At 39.2% G+C, this 18,631-nt stretch overlaps 1 protein-coding gene across 1 annotated transcript in view; it reads right to left on the bottom strand.

The window, feature by feature from the left end:
* LOC143104940 (copine-9-like) overlaps positions 1 to 18,631 on the bottom strand; it is a 140,761-nt gene that overhangs the window by 11,581 nt on the left and 110,549 nt on the right. The window contains exons 17-18 of the mRNA XM_076269274.1: positions 974 to 1,076; positions 705 to 762 (exon numbers count right to left, since the gene is read on the bottom strand). Of these exons, the coding sequence (XP_076125389.1) occupies positions 705 to 762; positions 974 to 1,076 (161 nt within the window). The remainder of the gene's footprint in view (positions 1 to 704; positions 763 to 973; positions 1,077 to 18,631) is intronic.

The raw sequence follows: 18,631 nt of genomic DNA, 5'->3' as shown, positions 1-18,631 counted from the left end.
TGCTGAGAGGTAGGGTTCTCAATAATGTGTGCTTGCTTACATACTATGACCTCCCTCTGTGTGTGTATATCTCTCGAGCTCGCACACATACACCCCTCCACACACACACATACTGTACACACACACGCATACACACACAAACATACAGGACTAATATAAGCACATCCTCTCACACACACTCGCCACAAAACCCTAGTAATGGGTCCCGCTGAGAGTTCACCTGTCATCAGGCATGAGAAACGCTCCAGCTTTGCCCACAGCAACACTGCTCACTCCAATCACTTAGCCAATTAACATTTAGGATGGCATACCGCATTGTTAAATAGTCTCGCTGCTCAGTTCCTGGGCAGATTGTGGTTCTCTGCTGCTATAATTACTTCGTGGTAGCTTTGTCCGTCCTCTAAAACTGTGATTCTTTTTTAAAGCCACCTTTTCCGATTAACCCGTTCAACTTAACTTCATCGTTATTTCCGTAAGAGAAAGAAAGAAAGAATGAAGTAAGAAAGTAAGAATGAACAGTGTAAAGAACTACTTGAAGGGGAAGCTGCTTTTAACACCAGACGTCTTCTATACTACCACCCATCTGGCATACTACTACAAAAACATGCATTAAAGATGCAGTCTGCCATTCAGTTTCAGTTCTGCAAAAAGCTGTTGATAGATGGGAATAGAAAAGCGTATGCTGCAGCTTTAACTTCACTTACCATCAAATTCAGCTGGTCCCACTCCTACTATGATGATAGACATGGGCAAAGAAGCAGCCTGGGAATTACAAGAGAGAGCATTATGCAATAATTCATGAGGTATATGATGAACTACAAAGCACTCAGCTAGAAGAAATGGGCTTACATTATTTTCATATGTATGTGTGGTAAGTGTTATATTGGCATGTGTTTCCCACTGCAATGAGGGCACAGAGTAGTGACCGACGGAGTGTTTGAGAGCTAAGTGTAGGAGGTGAAAGTTATTTTACGTTGACCACGGCCTCCTTGGTCTGCACCATGTCCGATATGACCCCGTCTGTGATCATGAGCAGTACGAAGTACTGTGAGCCGTCCGTCACTTCCTCCGCCAGCCTGCAGGCAAAGAGAACAGAAGCCGCTCAGTCAGTACACATATCACGTCACATCATCAGCGTAAACAACAGGGCCAAACACGCACACTCAAACCTAATGCATTACAGATAATGTACCGGCCACAAAGCAAACACCTCCCTTTCAGGATCGTTGACTTTAATCCCACACAATTATCTGGGCAAATATAGATGTTCTGTGAGGATCTGTAATGATGACGCCTCTAAGAGTTCACCTGGCGTCGGGCTGAAGCTCTGTGGGATTGCGCCTGGGAAATGACTGACTTCCAGCCATTTCAGAGCTTCTACTACACAATGTGAAAGTTCCACTTATAAGTGTGCAATGGAACACCGGAAGGAAGCATAAGGGGGGATTGTTCTCTGATTTGGGGCCTGGAGTTTGTGCATCACAAGAAAAAGTGTGTGGTTGCAAAGTTCGCTCTGCTCCAGTCTTGGTCTGTGCCACCAGAGCTGGCTGGGTTGAATGGGGGACAGTGGACTCTTTTTTTGTCATCTGCACCCGATCAACAAAGACTCACAATCCCCCCCAGCTCTCCCCTACACACCTCCCCTAGCTTCAGCTTCTCCACACAACCCACAGGCTGATAAGGACATTCTCCAAATGTCATGCTGTCCTTTCAAAAAATAACAGCCCATCCCCCCTCCCCACCCCATCCCCTCTCCGTATCCATCACATTCATCTGGCATCTCAACAGGGATCAGTTGAAATAAATAAAGGGAATAAATCCCACATATCTCTGTCTGCGTCTCCGTCACCCTCTCTTTCCATCTCTGGTGATGGTGCTGACAACTTGCTTCATGTCTGACAGTTTCATCGGTGCACGGCAATTTCTACCTACCTCCACAAACGACTTAACAAATGTCTGGATCGCATTAGATTGGAGAAGCGTGTGGAGTATCAAGACCAATCGATCTTGGACACTGGGACCATCTAATAATGTCCTGTGCAGTGTGCAGAGTCTATCTGACCTCGTAAGGTCATTCAGCATCAGGTCCCTCAGGATGCCTGCGGTCTGGTGCAAACCATAACCCTTTGTCAAGAGCTCCACATGGCATTCATCCAGTTTCGGGTCCTAGTCCAGTCATAAAGCCGACCAAATTCCTGTGTTCCTGAGTTTTATTAACGTTAACCTTTAATACAAGTTTGACATTTGATATCGGTGCCACCAGCTCCTGCAGAGCGGCAATGCTTAAAAGTTTATGAGTGTACTTCTGAGTGTGATGACCGAGAGAGAACCCCTTCCACTCACATTTCTGCAACGTCTTAAAGCATCCTTAGCCAACTCAGAAACCTGCCTGTTCATTCAGAAAATACAGATACATGCCTGGGGCAGCAAACTGACTGACGATAGCCCACTCCCTAGTTGCTTAACACATACTGAATAAATATTGCCTTAAACTTCATTTATGTAAAGGACACTGAACTGTCTCTAAGTATGAAATGTGCTTTATAAATAAACTTGCCTGGCCATGCTACAGAGATTAACTAGGCAGACAGCATATGGGGGAAAGCCTTAGGACAGAACCCTGACAAACAAGCTCTACAGTGATAAAGCTGTCGGGACTGGCTATTCAGCATACTTGGTAGAATGCCCAACTCTCACAATAAGACACCATTTAAGCCCTGGCATAAGAGCCCCCAAATACATTCTGGAGCAAGAAGACAGCCACCGGGCAAGTAACCGACCTTAAAGGTGCTTTAAGCGATGCTGGGTAACATCACTTCTGTTGACTTTCAAACAAAACAGAGAGCTAGCTCGCTACTTCCTCCCCCTCCCTCCCGTGTTGCTCCCGTGCAATTGAAACTCTCCTAAACGCGCATCTCGTCTGTGATATGCTGGAACAGTTTGTTATGTTTTTATGGGCTAGGTTTGCCCAGGTTGTTTTTGTTGCCGTTTTTGGAGCCTGGGCTGTCCACAGAGATCGCATGTTTTTACAGTGTATTCAGGACACAGACAGCTAGCGGATGGTGAGGTGATGTTTGCAGTGACATAAAGGGCTCTATCTTGAACTTTTGCGCAATTGATTTTGCACAAATCGCTTTGTGGGCTGATCTTGGGCGCTGTTTCTATTTTACCGGCGGGATAATGACTGTTGCGCCCAACGCAAATCTAAAATGGGGTGGTCTGTAGTAGCTACATTACTCATGGGTGTGGTTTGGGCGTAACGTGCAATAAACCAATCAGAGTGTCATCTCACATTCCCTTTAACAACAGGCACGCTTGTTCCATAGCGGATTGCTATTATGATGGCGGATTTGCCAGGCAGCAGGAACAGTTCACAGCGCTATAGTCAGTTGGGAACATTTTGCTATTGATTTTTCCTCTTGACAAAATGTAATACAGAAATGTCACTTTCCGATGTTTTGTGATCACTCTTACTGAATCACGAGGTTATAAAATATGGTGATATTTTTGCAATGAATCTACCTCACTATAGAGTATAGACAATGCAGATCTGTCAGATAAGCTCTCCTCTCCCGTGCTGCTGCTGGGGCATTTGGGTTAAATGGCATTGGCATGCAGTTCAACATCACGTCTCATTAAGTCCTCTAATATTTCCTAATTTATGTCATCAACACATCCGTGATTTGTGGAAATATGTATGCTAGATTTCTACCTATTTTTTCACATCGGACACCACACTGATTTCCCTCGTGTAGCAATATTTGGGGGCCAAGCAGCGAAGCTGCGCGGCAACCCTTAGTGATTCTACCTTTTCTTATTAGGGGTCCGAGCAGCGTAGCTGCAGGAACCCTATTGTTTCTGTACCGTTCATTTTTTTGCCAAAATTCTGTAAAAGTCATACTGCAGCCTAAACCGTAACTCCAAAACTCTTGAAATTTTCAGGTATGGTTACCAGTACCCCCCTCTACCCATAACCCAACATTTGGGGTACTGCACCCAAAGGTGGCGCTATTGAAAAAAAAAGTTAATTATGCTTATTTCTCCTTACCAGATTCACCTAGACTCAAAATTCTTTCAGAATATTAATCTCTAAACTCAGATGCATATTTTTGGCCCTGGTCTTATGGTCTACAAATGTTTACTTTTTCCACAATTTCATGGAAAAGCCAAACATTATAAAAAGTTTCACACTCTTCAAAAATAATCAAATCTTCACCAAAATTCTCACAGACAATGTTTAGACCAAGCCTCACAAAAGTTATCGCTCGGAATTTTGATATTTTGTTCCATTTCAGAGATATAGGCCAATAAAGTTGGACCACTTAGGCCTTTTTTCCTAGATCACCTATATTCCTATAAACCGTAAGTCCTAGAAACTTGACATTTTCAAGTATTGTTACCAGCACCCCCAACTACCCATAACCCAAATTTGGGGTACTGCACCCAAAGGTGGCGCTCTTGTCAAAAACGCTTATTTCTCCTTACCAGATTCACCTAGACTCAAAATTCTTTCATCATATTAATCTCTACATTCAGATGCATCTTTTTCACCCTGGTCTTATGCTCTAAAAATGTTTAGTTTTGCCACAATTTCAGAGAAAAGCCAAACATCATAAAAAGTTTCACAGTCTTCAAAAATTATCAAATCTTCACCAAAATTCTCACAGACAATGTTTAGACCAAGCCTCACACAAGTTATCAAAAGAATTTTGATATGTTGTTCCATTTCAGAGATATAGGCCAATAAAGTTCGAGCACTCAGCCCATTTTTCCTATATCACCTATATTCCTATATGAGTATTTTTTTTTCTTGGATAACAAACATACAACCATCATTAGGTGGATACCATTAACAGTGCACATTTTCAGATCTTTACTCTTTTTTATAAAGCCCTTAATTCTATTGTCAAATGTATGCTAGGAATTTACTTGATGTGTGTTTGCCAACACACATTTTCACCATGTGAATGTGACTACCCATTATTTATGATTGGCAGTGGCTCAGTGGGATAATGCCTAGTGCTGATGTTTGTTAGGTTGAGAGTTCGAATCCCTGGTAGTGCTTTAGGCTCTAGCTCGAATACTATTGGTTATTGAAGAGTCACACCATTGAACAGCACCTGAATGACATCAGGCAATCAACATACACAGTCATTAGTTGCCAAGAATCAGAATGCTAAGACACTCTGACATTGAGGGGAACTTCTTTGTTTGCGATTTTTCCTTCATCATTAAGTCTATCATATTTATATGTCATCCATTAGTGTTCTTCTTTACAAATGTAATTTCAAAAAGTTTTCAGGTGTACTTTCAAGAAAGCCCTTCATTTTATTGTCAAATGTATGCTTGGAGTTTTTCTTGTGTGTTTACCAACACACATTTTCACCATGTGAATGTGACTGCTTATTATTTAGGATTGTCAGTGGCTCAGTGGTGTAATGCCTAGTGCTGGTGTTTGTTAGGTTGAGAGTTCAAATCCCCGGTAATGCTTTAGGCTCTAGCTCGAATACTATTGGTTATTGAAGATTCACACCATTGAACAGCACCTGAATGACATCAGGCAATCAACATACACAGTCATTAGTTGCCAAGAATCAGAATGCCGAGACACTCTGACATTTAGGGGAACTTCTTTGTTTACTATTTTTCCTTCATCATTAAGTCTATCATATTTATATTTCATCCATTAGTGTTCTTCTCTACAAATGTCTAATTGCCCCAGAATTTCAAAAAGATTTCAGGCGTACTCTTTCAGGAAAGCCCTTCATTTTATTGTCAAATGTATACTTTGAGTTTTTCTTGTGTGTTTACCAGCACACATTTTCACCATTTGAATGTGACTGCTCAATGTGTATGATGGTCAGTGGCTGAGTGGGATAATGCCTAGTGCTGGTGTTTGTTAGGTTGAGAGTTCGAATCCTGCTAGAGGTTGAGGCTCAAGATGCACATGCTATTGGTTATTGAAGATTGACACCATTGAACAGCACCTGAATGACATCAGGCAATCAACATTCACACTCATTAGTTGTCAAGAATCAGAATGCCGACACACTCTATGACTTATAGGGGAACTTCTTTGTTTACTATTTTTCCTTCATCATTAAGTCTATCATATTTATATTTCATCCATTAGTGTTCTTCTCTACAAATGTCTAATTGCCCCAGAATTTCCAAACGTTTTCAGGTGTTCTCTTTCAGGAAAGCCCTTCATTTTATTGTCAAATGTATACTTTTTCTATAGTTTTTCTTGTGTGTTTACCAATACACATTTTCACCATGTGAATGTGACTGGCCAAAATGTAGGATTTACAGTGGCTCAGTGGGATAATGCCTTGTACTGGTGATCCTTAGGTTGAGAGTTCAAATCCCACTTGAAGCATTAGTGGGTTGTGGATGTTAGCATACTACAATAGAATGCTGTTGGGTTGTGGAGGTTAACACACTATAACATTACAGCTACTTGTCAATATGGACTTGTAGTGCAAGGCAAGTATTACTGTATAATTATAAGCTGTAGCCTATAATTATTTGTTATTCTTAAAATATTTGTCATTTCTTATACATATTTAGTCGGCTCTTCCACTTGACAGAACAACTCTATATCGGTTAAGGATGTCACGCATGAAACAATGCTGCAGAAACACGAAAATATGACTTTGAGTTTAGTAGGCTATAATTTTCAGTTCCTGTTTATCTATTGCACAATGGGTAATAATTTAAAGGAATCGTGTTGCAGTCTTGTAAATAGTGACCCTGCAAGATCCCTAGTCATTGCAAAATCATAGTCTGTGACTTAAAACTCTACTACTTGTCTTTAGATGTGAGAGGGTCTGAGACTGTAGTCTTTCAAAAATCTTTTCCAAATCTTTGCAAATCTTTCCAAAGTTTACCTGCTGGGAAACCCTGTAGCTCCGGAGCAGGGGCTCAGACCAGGATAAATTGTTTGCTCGCCCTCAGTTCGCTCTTTTGTTCATCTCAACCCAGCACTCCAGTGTGTCCTGCTCTGTGTGCGTCTTTGAGTTAACGTAAGTCATCACTTTAATCACCCTCACTATGACTTTTGTGATGTTTATCAGTTTGTAGAGTAGCTCTGCCATCATGTGTAAAGTTAAGGTCTTTGTTTGTTGGTTTGGTGTGTTGGAGTCCTATGTGAGAGATGATTAGGTGATGTTGGTTGACTTGGGATGTCAAGTATTGTTTAGTTGTACCTTATATAGCCATATGATTTCAGTTTATTGTTCAAATGTCAATTGGTTTGTTTGTGAGTTGGGATCTGTACTGATTTACCCCATTTCACTGATTACTCCATTTTCTGTTTGTTTCCTCTTTGATGCAGCACACATACAAGTAAAGAACAAAAGAACAGATGAATTGAAACTCAAATAAAGTTAACTTGGAATAGAATACTGTTAAGAATACTGTTGGGTTGTGGAGGTTGGCACACTATAACGTTACAGCTACTAGTCAGGACTTGTCGTGCAAGGCAAGTATAACTGTATAATTAAGTGTGCTTGCAAGCACACCTATTGTTCTTAAGTTTTATTAGGGGTCCGAGCAGCGTAGCTCAGAATTTTGATATTTTGTTCCATTTCAGAGATATAGGCCAATAAAGTTAGACCACTTAGGCCTTTTTTCCTAGATCACCTATATTCCTATATGAGTATTTTTTTTTTCTTGAATAACAACCATACAACCATCATTAGGTGGATACCATTAACAGTGCACATTTTCAGATCTGTACTCTTTTTTTATAAAGCCCTTAATTCTATTGTCAAATGTATGCTAGGAATTTTCTTGATGTGTGTTTGCCAACACACATTTTCACCATGTGAATGTGACTGCCTAATATGTAACATTGTCAGTGGCTCAGTGGGATAATGCCTTGTGCTGGTGTTTGTTAGGCTGAGAGTTCGAATCCTGCTAGAGCTTGAGGCTCAAGATTGGTTATTGAAGATTCACACCATTGAACAGCACCTGAATGACATCAGGCAATCAACATTCACACTCATTAGTTGCCAAGAGTCACAATGCCGACACACTCTATGGCATATAGGGGAACTTCTTTGTTTACTATTTTCCCTTCATCATTAAGTCTATCGTATTTATATTTCATCCATTACTCTTCTTCTCTACAAATGTCTAATTGCCCCAGAATTTCCAAACGTTTTCAGGTGTTCTCTTTCAGGAAAGCCCTTCATTTTATTGTCAAATGTATACTTGGAGTTTTTCTTGTGTGTTTACCAATACACATTTTCACCATGTGACTGGCAAAGATGTAGGATTGACAGTGGCTTAGTGGGATAATGCCTTGTACTGGTCATCCTTAGGTTGAGAGTTCAAATCCCACCTGAAGCATTAGTGTTCAAATAGGTTAGCATACTAGAATAGAATGTTGTGGAGGTTAGCACACTATAACATTACAGCATTACAGCTACTTGTCAATATGGACTTGTAGTGCAAGGCAAGTATAACTGTATAATTATAGGCTGTTTATCTTATTGACTCCAACACAGAACCCACCACCACAAATGCAATTCAATTCTGTGGGAAACACTGCCTTCCATTATCAAACCCTTCATCTTATCCACAACAAATAAATAGTCCTGTAGAATCAAGTATTGTTAGAATACTGTTGGGTTGTGGAGGTTAGCACACTATAACATTACAGCACAGGGTAATCCTAATTTTATGGATCAAATTTATTCCAATCTAACTCAAAAGTTTTGAACAACACAAAGGTTTTATCCAGATCAAAACCAAGAATAGATTATGTGATCTAATCCAATTTCAGGATCCTTGTTTCCTTTTGAACAACCCATTTTCAAGATTTGATCCAATCCGATAGCCGAAATCCGGTAACTGAAATCCGATAACCGAAATCCGATCACATTTCTTTTGAACAATTGTGCCCAAACAATCAAAGCATATGTAAAACTAAAAAGCTATGCCATCATGTTCGTTTTGCTCGGACCCCGTAAATCACCGCTTGCGGTTATATTTAGGGGTCCGAGCAGCGTAGCTGCAGGAACCCTATTGTTTCTGTACCGTTCATTTTTTTGCCAAAATTCTGTAAAAGTCATACTGCAGCCTAAACCGTAACTCCAAAACTCTTGAAATTTTCAGGTATGGTTACCAGTACCCCCCTCTACCCATAACCCAACATTTGGGGTACTGCACCGAAAGGTGGCGCTATTGAAAAAAAAAGTTAATTATGCTTATTTCTCCTTACCAGATTCACCTAGACTCAAAATTCTTTCAGAATATTAATCTCTAAACTCAGATGCATATTTTTGGCCCTGGTCTTATGGTCTACAAATGTTTACTTTTTCCACAATTTCATGGAAAAGCCAAACATTATAAAAAGTTTCACACTCTTCAAAAATAATCAAATCTTCACCAAAATTCTCACAGACAATGTTTAGACCAAGCCTCACAAAAGTTATCGCTCAGAATTTTGATATTTTGTTCCATTTCAGAGATATAGGCCAATAAAGTTGGACCACTTAGGCCTTTTTTCCTAGATCACCTATATTCCTATAAACCGTAAGTCCTAGAAACTTGACATTTTCAAGTATTGTTACCAGTACCCCCAACTACCCATAACCCAAATTTGGGGTACTGCACCCAAAGGTGGCGCTCTTGTCAAAAACGCTTATTTCTCCTTACCAGATTCACCTAGACTCAAAATTCTTTCATCATATTAATCTCTACATTCAGATGCATCTTTTTCACCCTGGTCTTATGCTCTAAAAATGTTTAGTTTTGCCACAATTTCAGAGAAAAGCCAAACATCATAAAAAGTTTCACAGTCTTCAAAAATTATCAAATCTTCACCAAAATTCTCACAGACAATGTTTAGACCAAGCCTCACACAAGTTATCAAAATAATTTTGATATGTTGTTCCATTTCAGAGATATAGGCCAATAAAGTTCGAGCACTCAGCCCATTTTTCCTATATCACCTATATTCCTATATGAGTATTTTTTTTTCTTGGATAACAAACATACAACCATCATTAGGTGGATACCATTAACAGTGCACATTTTCAGATCTTTACTCTTTTTTATAAAGCCCTTAATTCTATTGTCAAATGTATGCTAGGAATTTACTTGATGATGTGTGTTTGCCAACACACATTTTCACCATGTGAATGTGACTACCCATTATTTATGATTGGCAGTGGCTCAGTGGGATAATGCCTAGTGCTGATGTTTGTTAGGTTGAGAGTTCGAATCCCTGGTAGTGCTTTAGGCTCTAGCTCGAATACTATTGGTTATTGAAGAGTCACACCATTGAACAGCACCTGAATGACATCAGGCAATCAACATACACAGTCATTAGTTGCCAAGAATCAGAATGCTAAGACACTCTGACACTGAGGGGAACTTCTTTGTTTGCGATTTTTCCTTCATCATTAAGTCTATCATATTTATATGTCATCCATTAGTGTTCTTCTTTACAAATGTCTAATTGCCCCAGAATTTCAAAAAGTTTTCAGGTGTACTTTCAAGAAAGCCCTTCATTTTATTGTCAAATGTATGCTTGGAGTTTTTCTTGTGTGTTTACCAGCACACAATTTCACCATTTGAATGTGACTGCTCAATGTGTATGATTGTCAGTGGCTAAGTGGGATAATGCCTAGTGCTGGTGTTTGTTAGGGTTGAGAGTTCGAATCCTGCTAGAGGTTGAGGCTCAAGATGCACATGCTATTGGTTATTGAAGATTGACACCATTGAACAGCACCTGAATGACATCAGGCAATCAACATTCACACTCATTAGTTGCCAAGAATCAGAATGCCGACACACTCTATGACATATAGGGGAACTTCTTTGTTTACTATTTTTCCTTCATCATTAAGTCTATCATATTTATATTTCATCCATTACTGTTCTTCTCTACAAATGTCTAATTGCCCCAGAATTTCCAAACGTTTTCAGGTGTTCTCTTTCAGGAAAGCCCTTCATTTTGTTGTCAAATGTATACTTTTTCTATAGTTTTTCTTGTGTGTTTACCAATACACATTTTCACCATGTGAATGTGACTGGTCAAAATGTAGGATTTACAGTGGCTCAGTGGGATAATGCCTTGTACTGGTGATCCTTAGGTTGAGAGTTCAAATCCCACTTGAAGCATTAGTGGGTTGTGGATGTTAGCATACTACAATAGAATGCTGTTGGGTTGTGGAGGTTAACACACTATAACATTACAGCTACTTGTCAATATGGACTTGTAGTGCAAGGCAAGTATTACTGTATAATTATAAGCTGTAGCCTATAATTATTTGTTATTCTTATAATATTTGTCATTTCTTATACATATTTAGTCGGCTCTTCCACTTGACAGAACAACTCTATATCGGTTAAGGATGTCACGCATGAAACAATGCTGCAGAAACACGAAAATATGACTTTGAGTTTAGTAGGCTATAATTTTCAGTTCCTGTTTATCTATTGCACAATGGGTAATAATTTAAAGGAATCGTGTTGCAGTCTTGTAAATAGTGACCCTGCAAGATCCCTAGTCATTGCAAAATCATAGTCTGTGACTTAAAACTCTACTACTTGTCTTTAGATGTGAGAGGGTCTGAGACTGTAGTCTTTCAAAAATCTTTTCCAAATCTTTGCAAATCTTTCCAAAGTTTACCTGCTGGTAAACCCTGTAGCTCCGGAGCAGGGGCTCAGACCAGGATAAATTGTTTGCTCGCCCTCAGTTCGCTCTTTTGTTCATCTCAACCCAGCACTCCAGTGTGTCCGGCTCTGTGTGCGTCTTTGAGTTAACGTAAGTCATCACTTTAATCACCCTCACTATGACTTTTGTGATGTTTATCAGTTTGTAGAGTAGCTCTGCCATCATGTGTAAAGTTAAGGTCTTTGTTTGTTGGTTTGGTGTGTTGGAGTCCCATGTGAGAGATGATTAGGTGATGTTGGTTGACTTGGGATGTCAAGTATTGTTTAGTTGTACCTTATATAGCCATAGGATTTCAGTTTATTGTTCAAATGTCAATTGGTTTGTTTGTGAGTTGGGATCTGTACTGATTTACCCCATTTCACTGATTACTCCATTTTCTGTTTGTTTCCTCTTTGATGCAGCACACATACAAGTAAAGAACAAAAGAACAGATGAATTGAAACTCAAATAAAGTTAACTTGTGTTGCACCGAAACCTGCCATCTCCGTGTTATCACTCCATACCATTGAGCCTTCTGACCGAGGCTCTGCCTGCTCGCCACACACTCACTCTACCTCGACCCACATCGCCCCCTACAGTTCCTTCAGTTGGGTTGTGGAGGTTAGCATACTAGAATAGAATACTGTTAAGAATACTGTTGGGTTGTGGAGGTTGGCACACTATAACGTTACAGCTACTAGTCAGGACTTGTCGTGCAAGGCAAGTATAACTGTATAATTAAGTGTGCTTGCAAGCACACTTATTGTTCTTCTTAAGTTGTATTAGGGGTCCGAGCAGCGTAGCTCAGAATTTTGATATTTTGTTCCATTTCAGAGATATAGGCCAATAAAGTTAGACCACTTAGGCCTTTTTTCCTAGATCACCTATATTCCTATATGAGTATTTTTTTTTTCTTGAATAACAACCATACAACCATCATTAGGTGGATACCATTAACAGTGCACATTTTCAGATCTGTACTCTTTTTTTATAAAGCCCTTAATTCTATTGTCAAATGTATGCTAGGAATTTTCTTGATGTTGTGTGTTTGCCAACACACATTTTCACCATGTGAATGTGACTGCCTAATATGTAGGATTGTCAGTGGCTCAGTGGGATAATGCCTAGTGCTGGTGTTTGTTAGGTTGAGAGTTCAAATCCTGCTAGAGCTTGAGGCTCAAGATGCACATGCTATTGGTTATTGAAGATTGACACCATTGAACAGCACCTGAATGACATCAGGCAATCAACATTCACACTCATTAGTTGCCAAGAGTCAGAATGCCAACACACTCTATGGCATATAGGGGAACTTCTTTGTTTACTATTTTTCCTTCATCATTAAGTCTATCGTATTTATATTTCATCCATTACTCTTCTTCTCTACAAATGTCTAATTGCCCCAGAATTTCCAAACGTTTTCAGGTGTTCTCTTTCAGGAAAGCCCTTCATTTTATTGTCAAATGTATACTTGGAGTTTTTCTTGTGTGTTTACCAACACACATTTTCACCATTTGAATGTGACTGCTCAATGTGTATGATTGTCAGTGGCTGAGTGGGATAATGCCTAGTGCTGGTGTTTGTTAGGTTGAGAGTTCAAATCCTGCTAGAGCTTGAGGCTCAAGATGCACATGCTATTGGTTATTGAAGATTGACACCATTGAACAGCACCTTAATGACATCAGGCAATTAACATTCACACTCATTAGTTGCCAAGAGTCAGAATGCCGACACACTCTATGGCATATAGGGAACTTCTTTGTTTACTATTTTTCCTTCATCATTAAGTCTATCGTATTTATATTTCATCCATTACTCTTCTTCTCTACAAATGTCTAATTGCCCCAGAATTTCCAAACGTTTTCAGGTGTTCTCTTTCAGGAAAGCCCTTCATTTTATTGTCAAATGTATACTTGGAGTTTTTCTTGTGTGTTTACCAACACACATTTTCACCATTTGAATGTGACTGCTCAATGTGTATGATTGTCAGTGGCTGAGTGGGATAATGCCTAGTGCTGGTGTTTGTTAGGTTGAGAGTTCAAATCCTGCTAGAGCTTGAGGCTCAAGATGCACATGCTATTGGTTATTGAAGATTGACACCATTGAACAGCACCTGAATGACATCAGGCAATTAACATTCACACTCATTAGTTGCCAAGAGTCAGAATGCCGACACACTCTATGGCATATAGGGAACTTCTTTGTTTACTATTTTTCCTTCATCATTAAGTCTATCGTATTTATATTTCATCCATTACTCTTCTTCTCTACAAATGTCTAATTGCCCCAGAATTTCCAAACGTTTTCAGGTGTTCTCTTTCAGGAAAGCCCTTCATTTTATTGTCAAATGTATACTTGGAGTTTTTCTTGTGTGTTTACCAATACACATTTTCACCAGTGAATGTGACTGGCAAAGATGTAGGATTGACAGTGGCTTAGTGGGATAATGCCTTGTACTGGTCATCCTTAGGTTGAGAGTTCAAATCCCACCTGAAGCATTAGTGTTCAAATACTGTTGAGTTGTGGAGGTTAGCATACTAGAATAGAATGTTGTGGAGGTTAGCACATTACAGCATTACAGCTACTTGTCAATATGGACTTGTAGTGCAAGGCAAGTATAACTGTATAATTATAGGCTCGTTATCTTATTGACTCCAACACAGAACCCACCACCACAAATGCAATTCAATTCTGTGGGAAACACTGCCTTCCATTATCAAACCCTTCATCTTATCCACAACAAATAAATAGTCCTGTAGAATCAATTATTGTTAGAATACTGTTGGGTTGTGGAGGTTAGCACACTATAACGTTACAGCACAGGGTAATCCTAATTTTATGGATCAAATTTATTCCAATCTAACTCAAAAGTTTTGAACAACACAAAGGTTTTATCCAGATCAAAACCAAGAATAGATTATGTGATCTAATCCAATTTCAGGATCCTTGTTTCCTTTTGAACAACCCATTTTCAAGATTTGATCCAATCCGATAGCCGAAATCCGGTAACTGAAATCCGATAACCGAAATCCGATCACATTTCTTTTGAACAATTGTGCCCAAACAATCAAAGCATATGTAAAACTAAAAAGCTATGCTACCTCATGTTCGTTTTGCTCGGACCCCGTAAATCACCGCTTGCGGTTATTGGGGGCCAAGCAGCGAAGCTGCGAAGGCACCCATTGTGTTTCTATGATTGGGGGCCAAGCAGCGAAGCTGCGAAGGCACCCATTGTGTTTCTATTTGTTCTTATTAGGGGTCCGAGCAGCGTAGCTGCAGGAACCCTATTGTTTCTGTACCGTTCATTTTTTGGCCAAAATTCTGTAAAAGTCATACTGCAGCCTAAACTGTAACTCCAAAACTCTTGAAATTTTCAGGTATGGTTACCAGTACCCCCCTCTACCCATAACCCAAAATTTGGGGTACTGCACCCAAAGGTGGCGCTATTGAAAAAAAAAGTTAATTATGCTTATTTCTCCTTACCAGATTCACCTAGACTCAAAATTCTTTCAGAATATTAATCTCTAAACTCAGATGCATATTTTTGGCCCTGGTCTTATGGTCTACAAATGTTTACTTTTTCCACAATTTCATGGAAAAGCCAAACATTATAAAAAGTTTCACACTCTTCAAAAATAATCGAATCTTCACCAAAATTCTCACAGACAATGTTTAGACCAAGCCTCACAAAAGTTATCGCTCAGAATTTTGATATTTTGTTCCATTTCAGAGATATAGGCCAATAAAGTTAGACCACTTAGGCCTTTTTTCCCTAGATCACCTATATTCCTATAAACCGTAAGTCCTAGTAACTTGACATTTTCAAGTATTGTTACCAGTACCCCCCACTACCCATAACCCAAATTTGGGGTACTGCACCCAAAGGTGGCGCTCTTGTCAAAAACGCTTATTTCTCCTTACCAGATTCACCTAGACTCAAAATTCTTTCATCATATTAATCTCTACATTCAGATGCATCTTTTTCACCCTGGTCTTATGCTCTAAAAATGTTTACTTTTGCCACAATTTCAGAGAAAAGCCAAACATCATAAAAAGTTTCACAGGCTTCAAAAATTATCAAATCTTCACCAAAATTCTCACAGACAATGTTTAGACAAAGCCTCACAAAAGTTATCAAAAGAATTTGGATACGTTGTTCCATTTCAGAGATATAGGCCAATAAAGTTCGACCACTCAGCCCATTTCTCCTATATCACCTATATTCCTATATGAGTAATTTTTTTTTCTTGGATAACAACCATACAACCATCATTAGGTGGATACCATTAACAGTGCACATTTTCAGATATGTACTCTTTTTTATAAAGCCCTTAATTCTATTGTCAAATGTATGCTAGGAATTTTCTTGATGTTGTGTGTTTGCCAACACACATTTTCACCATTTGAATGTGACTGCTCAATGTGTATGATTGTCAGTGGCTGAGTGGGATAATGCCTAGTGCTGGTGTTTGTTAGGTTGAGAGTTCGAATCCTGCTAGAGCTTTAGGCTCAAGATGCACATGCTATTGGTTATTGAAGATTCACACTATTGAACAGCACCTGAATGACATCAGACAATTAACATTCACACTCATTAGTTGCCAAGAATCAGAATGCCGACACACTCTATGACATATAGGGGAACTTCTTTGTTTACTATTTTTCCTTCATCATTAAGTCTATCATATTTATATTTCATCCATTACTGTTCTTCTCTATAAATGTCTAATTGCCCCAGAATATCCAAAAGTTTTCAGGTGTACTCTTTCAGGAAAGCCCTTCATTTTATTGTCAAATGTATACTTGGAGTTTTTCTTGTGTGTTTACCAACACACATTTTCACCATTTGAATGTGACTGCTGAATGTGTATGATTGTCAGTGGCAGAGTGGGATAATGCCTAGTGCTGGTGTTTGTTAGGTTGAGAGTTCGAATCCTGCTAGAGCTTTAGGCTCAAGATGCACATGCTATTGGTTATTGAAGATTCACACTATTGAACAGCACCTGAATGACATCAGACAATTAACATTCACACTCATTAGTTGCCAAGAATCAGAATGCCGACACACTCTATGACATATAGGGGAACTTCTTTGTTTACTATTTTTCCTTCATCATTAAGTCTATCATATTTATATTTCATCCATTACTGTTCTTCTCTATAAATGTCTAATTGCCCCAGAATATCCAAAAGTTTTCAGGTGTTCTCTTTCAGGAAAGCCCTTCATTTTATTGTCAAATGTATACTTGGAGTTTTTCTTGTGTGTTTACCAATACACATTTTCACCATGTGAATGTGACTGGCAAAGATGTAGGATTGACAGTGGCTTAGTGGGATAATGCCTTGTACTGGTCATCCTTATGTTGAGTGTTCAAATCCCACCTGAAGCATTAGTGTTAAAATACTGTTGGGTTGTGGAGGTTAGCATACTAGAATAGAATGCTGTTGGGTTGTGGAGGTTAGCACACTATAACATTACAGCATTACAGCTACTTGTCAATATGGACTTGTAGTGCAAGGCAAGTATAACTGTATAATTATACGCTGTTTATCTTATTGACTCCGACACAGAACCCACCACCACAAATACAATTCAATTCTGTGGGAAACACTGCCTTCCATTATCAAACCCTTCATCTTATCCACAACAAATAAATAGTCCTGTAGAATCAAGTATTGTTAGAATACTGTTGGGTTGTGGAGGTTAGCACACTATAATGTTACAGCACAGGGTAATCCTAATTTTATGCATCAAATTTATTCCAATCCAACTCAAAAGTTTTGAACGACACAAAGTGAAGGTTTTATCCAGATCAAAACCAAGAATAGATTATGTGATCTAATCCAATTTCAGGATCCTTGTTTCCCTTTGAACAACCCATTTTCAAGATTTGATCCAATCCGATAGCTGAAATCCGGTAACTGAAATCCGATAACCGAAATCCGATCACGTTTCTTTTGAACAATTGGGCCCAAACAATCAAAGCATATGTAAAACTAAAAAGCTATGCCATCATGTTCGTTTTGCTCGGACCCCGTAAATCACCGCTTGCGGTTATATTTATTGGGGGCCAAGCAGCGAAGCTGCGAGGCAACCCATAGTGATTCTACGTATTCTTATTATTATTATTATTATTATAACGAAACGCTAATTTGCCATTAAACCATACAGTAAAAAGTTGGGATATTCGGCACATTGATTCGGTTCAGTCATATCTTTAATTTATCAAAGTTTCAAGTCTGCACTTTGAGTGCTCTAGCGCCACCAACATTTCAAATTTTTTATTACATCTATGCACATAACGTTTGAATGGTACACCACATTTTGAACATTAAGGTATATTTGGAATCCTTGGATGAGACCGAACTCAACGCAGATGTCAATTTATGGGGTAAACGTAATTGATCAGGCTGCCATATTGGATTTAATCAAAAACACCTAAAAGGCATCAAAGTTGGCAAAGTTTGTCCGATTTTCACGAAACTTGACGAAGATGATCTTCAGACCATGACTCATAAATGCATTGCTTTTTGGAGCCATATTCAAAACCCGTCGCCCGTGGTGACCAATCAAGTTTGGCGGCGAAGCCGCCAAACAGGAAGTGAAGTAATCTCAGCAAGGCTTTTGCGAATCAACACCAAACTCAGTACAGGGTCTCAGTACCCAATTAGGAGGAGGCTCAATAAATTTGATGACTTTTGACCTATAGGTGGCGCTATAATTAGCAAAATTACGTTTTAGCCTGTAACGGGTCATGTGTTTGGAATTAAAGCATATTAGTGATATCTGTTAATACCTTGAGAGGTCCTTAGGCCGACACATGCCAACATCTGACGTCAACTTAATTGATCCGACCGCCATATTGGATTTCATCAAAAACACTTAAAAGGCATCAAAGGTCATAAAGTTTGTCCGATTTTCACGAAACTTGACGCAGATGATCGTCAGACCATGACTCA

Source organism: Alosa pseudoharengus, unplaced genomic scaffold, assembly GCF_046254945.1.
Source record: "Alosa pseudoharengus isolate Yale_2024_CS ecotype anadromous, Long Island Sound unplaced genomic scaffold, YU_APseudo_1.1 YU_APseudo_1.1_scf_5, whole genome shotgun sequence".
NCBI classification, from domain to species: domain Eukaryota; kingdom Metazoa; phylum Chordata; class Actinopteri; order Clupeiformes; family Clupeidae; genus Alosa; species Alosa pseudoharengus.
The sequence above is the reverse complement of the archived record's forward strand: the minus strand, read 5'-3'. Positions and strand labels throughout refer to the sequence as shown.